The 12,563-nt window shown below is 47.6% G+C and overlaps 1 protein-coding gene across 3 annotated transcripts in view; it reads left to right on the top strand.

Annotated features, from left to right (window-relative positions):
* MMP16 (matrix metallopeptidase 16) overlaps positions 1-12,563 on the top strand; it is a 483,190-nt gene that overhangs the window by 219,900 nt on the left and 250,727 nt on the right. For all 3 annotated transcript variants that reach the window (XM_069220442.1, XM_069220443.1, XM_069220444.1), the window contains exon 3: positions 7,269-7,391. In XM_069220442.1, the coding sequence (XP_069076543.1) occupies positions 7,269-7,391 (123 nt within the window). The remainder of the gene's footprint in view (positions 1-7,268; positions 7,392-12,563) is intronic.

The raw sequence follows: 12,563 nt of genomic DNA, 5'->3' as shown, positions 1-12,563 counted from the left end.
ATTTTAAGCAGCTCAGTCTGAGATGCGGCACATATTCCCATTAGCTGACTTTAGCGTTATTTTAGCATGCTTGATAGAGATGTTTGTAAAGTAAATATGACGAACATGAATGTACTTTTTCTTTTTCTAAATTTGCTGCAAGTCCTTTATGCAAGACCTCTCATTGACTATGAGAAGTAACATTGGAAATCTCTGTTGGCATTCACATTTTCTGTGGTTTACAGCTGTGAGTGGCATCATTTTACTTTCACATCGGCAAGATGGACAAGACTAACGAAGGAGGTATTATTATATTGTGTTTTTTGCACTGATGATGAGCTTCAAAAACGGAGGCAGAAAGTGCATTCAACACTCACTGATGAGCATGCACCATCTGCAGTCAGATGCCAATTTTAGTTGCCTTTTCTTGTATTTACAACCTGTTGCACATTTTTGAATCTGCCTGTCCCTGTAACAATATCTCAAGATGGGCCAACAGTGGGTAAGACAGGACTCCATACTTGCAAAGCAGGTGTAAGCTTGAAAAAACAGCAATCTGGCAGTTATGTAGGAAGGCTGTCATAAAAATGAATGCAAGCACGGAAAACGGGGGCCCGCCATCCTCCTTCGAAAATAAAAAATTACATAGCAGATGTTAAATGGCCCCTTGCATAATTGGGCTGGTGACACTGCACTTGCTTCAAAACTTAAAGCTGCTCCTCTGTGATCCAGGGCAATACTGGTTCTCTGAAAGAGCGACAACATGAAGGCAATGATTACTGTCCACTAATACTTGATCAGAAATCCTATCAGTTGCATTGTCTATCAGTGAAAGAGTACATCACTTGCAGTGAAATCACGTTGTTTAAAATACATATTAGTAATCACTTTTGTAGTCATGCACTTTTTATAATTCTGGGTGCTTCAATTGCTTCTTGTTTTTCTTCGGGACACAGTCAGTGACACAGTTTTATGTAGTGTAAAAGGCCATTTGTTTAGGACAGGATTGCATCTTGTAACATAACATTTAACATGAACTGAAATCAACTTCAACTTTTCAAACTCCACCTTTTTTAAACTTCTCCCTAGTCTTCCTTTTCACTCACTCCCCCACTTTTCCTCCGTTCACCCAGCTTGCCACTTCCATTCACCCACACATCCCCCTTTTCCTTTTGTCCCCTGCCTGCTTCGAGCATCCTCCACTCTGTCATCCTTCACCTGCTTCTTTTTCTCCCCTGGAAGGGTGGCCAGGCCCGCATCTGACTCCCCACCCTCCCCATCTACTGCCACCCAGCACAAACCCCTTAGGCATTTTGCCGCCCCACCAGCGAACCCACTGCAACATTGCACGTCATTACACAGACTCTTTGAGCCACATCTTTTCTCCCAACAAGTTCCCCAATATTACACAGAGCTCCATAAGGTAATATGTATTGCCCATCTCAGACAGGTGCACTCCGACATCCCTGAAGAGCACCGCCAACTCCTCTGTAATTCCTTCATGTTTCAGCACCTTAATGTCATGAGCCCAGCAGAAAACTCTCATCACCCTAATGAGCTTCCTCCGAGCCCTCCCCATGGCCCCATTTTTCATTGTCCCTCTCCATTTTCTCCTGGGCACAAACTCAGTCCAGACTAAGCATGTTCCATGCATCTTTTTTCGGAGCAACTCCGTATCCCGGTGCATATGTTGCAGTAGGGTGAGCCTAGAGAGCCGCCCCAGATCATTCTCACCCAGATGTAACAGCAAAACATCAGGACATCCCCAGTTCAGCATTATACATGTTAAGAAAGGAAGCAAGTTACCCCACCTCATTTCGCTCTTCCCCCAACACAAAACTCTGTGACGGCTACTCGGCAGTCCTAATGAGCATCCATAAATCTGTTTCTCCGCATACTTTGCTGCCCAGAGTATAAAGGAGTGCCCGACCATTCATGTGACCATTTTTTAACTTATTGGGCCACTCACACAACCTACAAAGAGAAGAAATTTCAATACAAGACCTACAATCCCCCCTTTCCATAACCTCCCTTATCTCTCCTACTCCCATTGTCCATGCCCCAAAATCAAGCCCTCACGTATCGTTTGCAACATTTAGATATCCACCGTTCAATACATCTAATCTGTGACCAGTCACAACCTAAGCGAACTTCTGCTGTTGCTGCCTCTATTCTGAATGAATAAGTTCCAAATCACTGCGCCTGTCTCCCAATCCATCGCAACGCCATCTGTAATACTGACAACAACTGAAATGCTGTGAGCTTCACACCATTTGCGTGACTAAAAACACCTACCCCGATTGGCACCATCTATGACCTAAAGCTAACCCACTCTGTAACCAGGCATGGGGATGTATCTCCCCTTTTACACAACCACATCCATTTTCACCTTTTATCTGATCAGTGCAACCTCATGAGCATCTGCACAACAAACCGGTAACACGTGCAGCAGCTCCAAAAGCAAGCCAAACATAATAGCTTCCCTCACAACCTTGCCAGTTATCCTTTGCCAGATCACAACCAAAGAACAATTTTCCATAAAACAAAACACCTGCCAACTTGCCACCAATTGTGGCTGGTGACAAACCTTTGTGTACCAGGAACAATACAAAACTCAATGCATATGACTCAAGTGTGCCGCTATCCTGTACCTAAAATTTCCCATCAAAACTTTCAACATTCTGAAAGTCCAACAATGCAAGGAGATAACTCTTCCGAGTGGATTTGCTAATGACATCTCCACCAGCCTAATGATCATCATGCCTCCCACTCCCAAATGTCTGCCGGGACCGATGTCTTCTGCTGCTCTGCTCCTGGCGCAATACTGCGAAACCGTTGCCACTGTGAACGAGACAGGAAATCTGCAATAGCATTGTTCGCTCCTGGAATATGTGACGCTTTAAATATGATATTTAAAGTTAAACATCAAAGCATAAAACATCTCAGTAGCTTCACTACCCTAAGATCCTTTGCCCTCTGTTTGTTCACCAGTGCCACCACTGTCATGTTGTCCACAAGACCTACTACTGTCCTGTTGACCAGTTCGTCCCCCCACACGGTCAAAGCCACCAGCAGCGGAAACAATTCAAAAAAGCAATGCTTCTGCCCTGTGTTAACCATTGTTCCGGCCATGCCTCTGTGCACTGCTGACCATCCCAAAAAAGCCTGAAACCAGAGGCCCCCGCTGCGTCAGAGAATATCTGCACTTGCCATGTTGTGTCCTTCTCTCGAAAAACCATTGAAACCCCATTGAATTGTGTCAGGAATATCTCCCACACCCTGATGTCCTCCCTCATGCCCACTGACAAGCGAATCCATTAATGCTGGAGGGATGCACCCGACATAGCTAGTTTAATGCGCCTGCAAAAAAAAGTCCTGCCCCCCGAACTACCCTGCATGCAAAATTGAGGAAACCTAGGAGCTTTCGGGCCATGCGCAATTCAATCTTATTCAAGGATCGCCTCAGGAAACTCAGAATCTCTTCCACTTTCCCTGCCGTAAATCGAGCCACTAAGGCCCTCTGTTGTTTCAGGAGCCAAAGGAACCCCTTCCTCCTGTGCCAGCTGTTCAAACCCTTCCAAAGCCTTTCTACATTAATTGGATCCTGACTTACACACAAACAGAAAATCGTCCAAGTAATGTGTCACCTCCCAATGTCTCTTCACCTTACAAAAACCCATTGTAGGAAAGTACTAAAAGCCCCAATAGTGCACATGAGATGGCGCAACCCATAGGTAGTACTCTGTCCACATATATCGCCCTGTCCAGTTGCATCCCCAGCAGGGCAAAGTCCTCTGGATGGATAGGCAGAAGCCAAAAGGCTGCTTTAATGTCACACTTGGCCAGCTCTGATCCGCTGCCACACCCGGTACGAGCTGAATGGCATCGTCCACTGATGCATACACCACTAACGCGTCTTCTGGCGTGATGAAGTCATTCACCGATGCCCCTTCCGGCCATAACAAATCGTGCATGAGGCTTAACTCCCCTCTACTCTTTTTTGCGACCACACCCAAAGGCGAAGTCATCACGTTCGCCATGGGCCATTCATAAAATGGACCCGCAATTCTGCCTCCTAACACTTCTGTACCCAATTTTGCTGCCACCGCCAGTGGCTTTTCTTTGGCAGACCGCAAATTGTCCACCCATCTCTTCACTTTCAGCCCTTGGTAACCTATTTGAAACCCTTCTTTGAAACCCCATTCCAATTTTTGCACTATGTCCGGCTCTGGGTACATGCACAGCCAAGGCAGCAGCCCCTCCAACTTAATTGGCACAGGAGCCCTTTGGCACAGGAGCACCCTGAATCCCTCTACCCTTGGCCATTCTCCACTGTTTGGCTGGGCTGGCAAGTGAAAAGGACTGCATAACTGGGTGTCTTCCCCCACACTTTGAACACTCATGTTTGAATTTACATGGGTGTCTGGAGCAGAACCCCTTATTGGAATTCCAACAAGCCCTTGAATTAGGTGTCAGAGGTCGCTGAATATTACCTGCCCCTTCCTTGGGCAGGGTGCACTAGAAAAGGCTTATACACCACAGGCAGACTGCTAGCGGTATGCGTTGTTGCCGTAGAGTGTGAGGATGCCATCCACTGCATCCACACTTCTGGATCCAAGTCCGCCCAAGGCTTGTCTGGATTTACGCCCACTCTCGTCCTGAACTCCTCATCATAGCTCAGCCACGCAAAACCCCCAAAATGCAGTTGGGCCTTGCGTATAATGTCCACATACTTAAACATTGCGATGGCCCTGTCTGGATATTCTTTGAAATAAATACTGGCATACCGGTTGTCCGTATTTATTGGTACCCTGGGCCTCCGTGCCAGTTCCCATTCTTCCTCCTTAGATCCCTATTTTGCCTGTATATCCTTATGTAGGAGCTTGAAGACATCCACGTATTCGTTATTCGTGTCGCCAGATCCTTGCCTTCGTCTTTTCTGCCACATGAGATCCTAAAATCATCGCAGTACCCATGTATGGGAGCCGCTTCTAATGCCCCACCTTCTTTGTCTTTTCCTCTCTACGTGTATTTTTTCCCCATCCTCACCAGCAGTTGTCATTCCCTTGTCAGTCGCCTTCTTACTGTCTCCCTCCTGTGCTGCACTTGCTCCAGGCGCCTCATGTATAGATTGATCTCCCACCCCTACCGGATTGTAGTTAGGAGCACTAGAATAACCTTGTACTTCTCCCCACACAGACCACCATTCTCCCTTACCTTTTAAATGTGATTCCAAAGGCCGTTTCTTTGGTTGTGCTGCGACCACGCTCCTCCTTGTCCAACGCGTCCTGTGTCCGCACACTAGTCTGAAGCTCCTGCAAAATAGAAAGCAAAGAGGGGGTTGCGCCGCTCCTGCACCCTTTCCCCCTCCCTTTTTCCCCGCTCACCTCCCTTTCACGAATCTCCCCATCTTCCCACTTGTCCAACTCATCCTCATAGTCAAGTTCCACTACCCCATCGTCTCCCATCTCACACTTGTCATTATCACCCCGATCATCCATTACATGACTCCACTCCTCTGAAGCCTGTCCCCCATGGCGTATGCCATACTTGTGACTGCCACGTTCCTGCACTGTAGAGAAGGCCGCAAAAGACCCCTCTATTGATTCAGACCAACATCCTAGGGCCATGTTGCACCCCGTTAGCGTCACAGTGTTTCTGTCAGCATCCATCGCTGACTTTGACTCTATGTATGCGCCACTCATACCCCATGCGCCGTCTGACCCCCTGGCCACACAGGCCTCCTGACTCTTTCCTCTCTCCTTGTTTGGAGGCCATACCAAGCTACCTTGTCCTGCCCCAGGGTCCTCCATGTCCCCTGACCCCCCCGCCTGACTTTCTTTTTGTCTGCTGCTCTCTCCCCAGTGCCTCCTCCCTCTCTCTGCATAGCTGAGCCCACCTCTCCTATGTTTCTGCTACTACTCTTTTTTGACCCCGGATCCTGGCCTCTAAATCAATTGTAGACCAGTCAGTGGCCCCTAGCTGCCCTGCTTTGCTACTCTTGTGGTCCCCCTCATGCCCTGCCATGTCCCTGGCTAACTTATTTCGCCCCTCTGACTCATTGCTGTCATCTTTGTTGCCCCCAGTCTGTGGCCTGGGCTACCCCAGTCCTAGGCCCTGTTTGGTCTTACCTCTGCTTTTTTGTTGCCCAGGGGCCCCTCCCCTCCCTTCCTCCATGTGTCCAGAGGCAGATTATCCTCTCTGCTGGGTCCAGCTTCATCCCTCTGCTCTTGCCTCGGCTGCCCCGCAATCTCCTCACTCTCTCTGGCCTCCCTGGGGCCCCATGCTACCTCTTCAAATTGGGACGCCACCACATCGTTTGCCCCTGTGGGCACCACAAGCAGGCCCCATTTTTTATTTGGGGGCTGGACGCACTGCACCCTGTACCCTCCCCCCCCCACTGACTACCTTCTTCGGCCCCTCTCGGGCAAGCGGCAGACGGCGACTGCTGCTATCATGCGGCACGCCGCTGCATGCCAAGGGCACACCATGCCTACCCAGACCTGGTGTGGCACACCAGCCCTGAGCAGGTCGGCCTGGGCCTGAAGCCATGCCTCTGATGTGTGAAACCTTCCCTCGCTTAAACCTAAATCACGCAGACCTGCCAAACTTCTGACCGCGCGATGGGCTGCTGCAGAAGAGGCCGTTCCCTCCCCTAAGCCTCGCCTCTTTTTATACCCTCCCCCTAATCCCTCCCCCACGGACCTCCCTCCAATCCCTGTCTTCCTATTCTCACTTCCTATCCCGATAGCTCCCGTGGAGAGACTATACTGCATGTGCTCTCCACTGGGCCCTCCAGTGGCAAAGGTATGATTGGTATCTATTTTTAATTAATTGCTTTGCCCCACTCCTTCTCACAGTTGTTTGGTGAGCTGCTAATGAAAACCCTCCCTGTCACCCCCTTGCCACCCATGTGGGACCGACACTTTACTTGCACCCTAAGTGGTTGTGCCTGCCCAGGGCTTTTACTCCCTGCTCTAAAAGTTCGATGCTGACATGAGCGTCTGCCCAAAAAATAGCAAAAATGTTTCAACATAATTATAAATGAAGTCAAATATCACATTTCCTAAAAAAGTTAATATTAATGCAAACAAAGGAACACTATACCTTGTGTGACTTAATATTACCTTGTTGTATTTTTATCAGCTGTTAAAATAAAAGAAACTTGTTCCTCTGAGGCAAGACTTAACTTTATGAAGACATTAGTTTGTAATACTTGTTTTAATCAGTATCTAGTGTGCTGTGTATATTATTGTGTCCTATAACGTCCGAATCCTAACTCCTTCCAGCTGGATGAAGAAGCCTCGGTGTGGTGTGCCAGATCAGACAAGAGGTGGTTCCAGATTTAATGTCCGGCGGAAACGATATGCATTGACGGGGCAGAAGTGGCATCACAAACATATCACTTACAGGTACAATTTACAATATTTAATTTTTTTATAATTTTTTAAACCTAAAAATACACACTGGAAAATAATGTTCAAGGAGACTTTGGACAATTATTACATGAGTAGTGGTCTGAAATGTACGTCTGCCCGTCAGTATTTCTTTGTTGATGGCAGTCCATAACTTTTTAGGTAGAAGTTTTTTATGATACATGACATAGGGCTCAAACACAAAAAAGTAACTTTACATAAGGGTACATTATCACAATTACATATGGTCTATTTGTGATATGCTTCGCTTTTTATGCTCTTTTTACCAACAACAACTTAGGGGCATATTCCCAAAGGCATTTTGGAGTACGCAAAGTAATACTCATGTAGGGATGTGTCACATACTCTTAAATGCCTTCTCCTAATTGGTCCCAAAATATCTAAAAAGGGACTAAAATAGGATCATTCAGGGAATTCTCATGTTAAGTTAATACACACCAAAAGTACTATACCGTCTTTAAACTTTTACTAATAGGGCTATTTCACAGCAGATTCAAGAGAAGCACGTAAGAGTATGTAAAAGAGTACCCTAATAGTACTACTGCCAAACTCATAAATGCTTTAGTGAATCGGCCGTCTGATTTTATATTTTGCATCCACTGAGATGTATCAGTGCTATTATTGTTGAAGAAAGGTACGTTATAATATCTGTCAACAGGTCAGTTTACAGAGTGTATCCAGTATAGATGTAATTGATTCTCTGAATGGTCTGCCTAGGTATGTACGTGTTGAAAATTCTCATGTTCTTTAATTTGTGATGCATGCATAGTGCATGATACCCTTGACTATTTGGAATGCATGAAAAGGTGTTTTAATGGGTAAAAGGATGACCTAAAAATTCCTCTAAGCGTTCCAAATACAGATTATCAAACTAGATAATATTGGTGAGCAATTTATTGTAGTGGAAGAAAATGTAGATGCTATTATTTATTACTTGACTTATTCTAAAGGGAATTTTGGGAAAGAGGCAGCCACACTTCTAAAGGATTATTTCTCAATTCTTTTATAAGGGACTGTGTTTTCCTCATACAGAAGAGATCAACAATTCCTTGCTCCATTCCCATTCACATATAATGGATTAGGTTTCCTCAAAGTCAGTACTGTGGAACAGATGTACACTATAAAGTGTACTTTGTCACTTCTAATTATTCACATAGACTGAAGTGTCTGTTGCTATCTGTCATATAAACTTATGTTGGGACATTAATAACCCCTGAGCAACATACCACAAGTTATTTATAAAAAAAAGGGTAAATAATGTAATAATAGCAATTTAGATGTTAATAACAACAGTCTCTACACCATGTCAGCTATGGCATGTTAGATAAGGGCCCCTTCTTGATACCCTAGACTCAGTCAGGGAAAGTAGAAAATGAAAAATATATCTGTCCCTATAATGGTAGCTCTTGGGATGTGATAACTGTGAAGTTTAGTACCTTGGAATTTCACTAAGTTGACAAGCATTGGCAAATCCAATAAGCCTCACCTATACAAGAGATATTGGCTTTGGCAATGTTTTGCCATGTTGTACACCAGTGTGGCTGCTATACAGCATAGCTAAAAGTTAGTGGCATGGAGTGTCAGAGTGGAGTGGGATAGTAGAGTGCTGCAGAGTCAATTTATTGGAATGTTGTTGAGTGAACTAGGTGTATAGTGTCATAGAGTTGTGTAGAGGGGAGTAGAGTTCAGAGTGTCATAGAGTGGAGTGAGGTGGGATAGGGTGGAGTGAGTTAGAGTGGAATGAGATAGTGGGGTGAATTGGTTTGGAGTAGACTGGGGAGGACTGGATTGGGGTAGAGGGTGTGAATTGAGTGGAGTGGGGTGGATTGGTGTGGGGTGGATTGGAGTGGGGTGGATTGAAATTGTGTGCAGTGGATGGGATTGGGTGAATTGGAGTGGGGTGGTTTAGATTGGATTGTGGTGGGTGGTTTGGATTGAAGTGATAGGGCTGGGGTAGGGTGGGGTGAATTGAACTGGAATGGGGTAGGGTGGATTGGATTGGAGTGGGGTTCATTAGATTGGACTTGAATGAGGTGGATTGGAGTGGGGTGGATTGGATTGCCTGAATTGGATTGGGGTGGATAGAACTGGAGTGGGTGGACAGGATTGGAGTGGGCTGATAGGATTGGAGCAGGGTGGATAGGATTGGAGTGGGGTGGATTGGATTTGATTGGTGTGGAGTGGGAAGGATTGCATTGGGGTGGGGTAGATGGACTGGAGTGGGAGGGCTGGATGGATTGGAGTGGGGTGGACTGAACTGGAATGGGTGGGGTGGATTGGTTTGGATTGGGATAGAGTGGGTGGATTAGAGCAGAGTGTGGTGGACTGAGTGGGGTGGATTGGTTTGGAGTGGGGTGGATTGAAATGAGGTGGGGTGGGGTGGATTGGATTGAGGTGTGGTAGGCTCCAGTGGGATGCATTGAATTGGAGTGGGGTTGGGTGGATTGGATTGGGATGGATTGAAGTGGGTGGATTGGAATGGAGTGGAGTGGGGTGGATTGGAGTTCAGTATGGTGGACGGATTAGATTGGAATGGGGTGGACTGAACTGGGATGGATTGATTTGGGATGGGGTGGGGTGGGAGGGCTGGATTGGAGTGCAGTGGAGTGGATTGGAGTTGGGATGGGGTGGGGTGGATTGGGATGCAGTGGGGTGGATTAGAGTGGATTTGAGTGGGGTGGGATGGAGTGGATTGAAAGGGGATGGTGGATGGGGTGGGGAGAACTGGAGGGGTGCCTTGGTTTGTGGTGGGGTGTATTGGATTGGGGTGGGATGGGTTGAATTGTAGTACAATGGATTGGACTGGGGTGAATTGCACTGATGTGAGGTGGACTGGATTTTGTGGGGTGGGTGGATTGGATTGGAGTGGGTGGATTATAGTGGGGTGGATTATCGTAGGGTGAATCGGAGTGGAGTAGATTGGAGTGTGGAGGGCTGAATTGGGATGGGGTGGAGTGGATAGATTGGAGTGAGGTGTGGTGGAATCAGGTGGAGAGGAATGCAATGGGAGAGGGTGGAGTAGGGTGGGGTGATCTGGAGTAGGTGTATTGGGGGTGGGGTGTATTGGATTGGGATGGGATGGGTTGCATTGAAGTACAGTAGATTGAACTGGGATGGATGCATTGAGGTGAGGTGGATTACATGGGGGTAGGGTGGCTTAGATTGGAGTGGGGTGGATTGGAGTGGTGTGTGGATGGGTGGATTGCATCTGGGAGAATTGGAGTGGGGTGGACTGGACTGCAGAGGGGTGGACTGGAGTGGGGTGGACAAGAGTGGGGTGGACTGGAGTGGGTAGATTGTATTGGGGTATGTTGGATTGGGGTGGATCAGATTGGGGTGGAGTGGAATGAATTGGAGTGAGGTGGAATGGATTGAGTGGGGTGGGGTGGATTAGGGTGGGGTGGATTGGATTGAGTGTGGCAGATTGGATTGGGTGGATTGGAAAGGGGTGGGGTGGATTAGATTGGGAAGGGGTGGGTTGGGGTGGATTGGAGTGGGGTGGTTTGGAGTGGAGTGGATTGTGATGGAATGGAATGGAGTGGGGTGCATCGAGGTAGGGTGGGTTGGGTTGGAATGGGGTGGATTTGATTGGGGTGGATTGGATTGTATGGGATGCTTTGGATTTGTGTGGGGCGGATTGGATTGTGTGGGGTGCATTGGATTGGTGTGGGGTGGGTTGGAATGACAGGAGAGGAGTGGACTTGCTTGAAGTGGGGAAGATTAAGGTGATCTGAAGAGCTGCATATTGGACTGGAGGAAAGTGGATTAAAGTGGACTGTATTGGAGTGGGATGGACTGAGGTGGAGTGGGTGGATTGGATTGGGGTGAGGTGGATTGGGTAGCAGTGGGCTTGATTGGAAAGGGGTGGATTGGCTTGGATTGGAGTGGGGCGGGTTGGATTGGATTGTAGTTTGGTGGTTTTGATTTGGGTGTTATAAATTGGAGTGGGATTGGTTGGATTGGAGTGGAGTGGAGTGGATTGGATTGGAGTTCAGTGGACAGAATTGGGATGGGGTGGGTGGATTGGGGTATGGAGTGGGGTGGGTTGGAGTGGATTAGAGTGGGATGGAGTGGGGTGGAGTGGATTGAAATGGGATGGGTGGATTGAGGTGGGTAGCACTAGAGTGGTGTATTGGATTGGGGTGGGGTCTATTGGATTGGGGTGGGATGGGTTGAATTGAAGTACAATGGATTGGTCTGTGGTGAATTGCATTGATGTGAGGTGGACTGGATTGGGTGGGGCGGATTGGATTGCAGTGGATAGATTGGATTGGGTGGGGTAGATTACAGTGGGGTGGATTGAAGTGCAGAAGGCTGAATTGGGATGTGGTGGAGTGAATTGGGGTGGGGTGGATTAGAGTGGAGTGGATTGGAGTGTGGAAGGCTGAATTGGAATGGGGTGGAATGGATTGGGGTGAAGTGGGGTGGATTTGAGTAAGGTGGGGTGTAATCGGGTGGAGAGGAATGAAATGGGAGAAGATGGATTAGGGTGGGGTAGACTGGAGGAGGTAATTGGGGTGGGATGTATTAGGTTGAAATGGGATGGGTTGCATTGGAGTATGGTGGATTGGACTGGGGTGGATGAATTGAGGTGAGGGAGATTAGATTGGAGTGGCTTAGACTGGAGTGGGGTGGATTGGAGTGGTGTGTGGGTGGATTGGAGTGAGGAGAATTGGAGTGGGGTGGACTGGACTGCAGTGGGGTGGACTGGAGTGAGGTATGTCGGATTGGGCTGTATCAGCTTGGGGTGGAGTGGAATGATGAGTGGGGTGGGGTGGATGTGATTGATTGTGGCAGATTGGATTGGGGTGGATTGGATAGGGGTGGGGTGGATTGGATTGGGATGGGGTGGGTTGGAGTGGATTGGAGGGGGTGGATTGGAGTTGAGTGGATTGTAGTGGATTGGAATGGAGTGGGATGGATTGGAGTGGGGTGGGTTGGGTTGGAGTTGGGTGGATTGGAATGGTGTGGGGTGGATTGGATTGTGTGAGGTGCATTGGATTGGTGTGGGATACAGTGGAATGATTGGAGAAGGATGGACTTGCTTGAAGTGGGGAAGATTAACGTGATTTGAAGAGCGGTGGATTGGACTGGAGGAGGGTGGATTAAAGTGGACTGTATTGAAGTGGGATGAACTGAGGTAGTGTT

Source organism: Pleurodeles waltl, chromosome 2_2, assembly GCF_031143425.1.
Source record: "Pleurodeles waltl isolate 20211129_DDA chromosome 2_2, aPleWal1.hap1.20221129, whole genome shotgun sequence".
NCBI classification, from domain to species: Eukaryota; Metazoa; Chordata; class Amphibia; order Caudata; family Salamandridae; genus Pleurodeles; species Pleurodeles waltl.
Note: the sequence above shows the minus strand (reverse complement) of the source record. Positions and strands in the feature narration are given on the sequence as shown.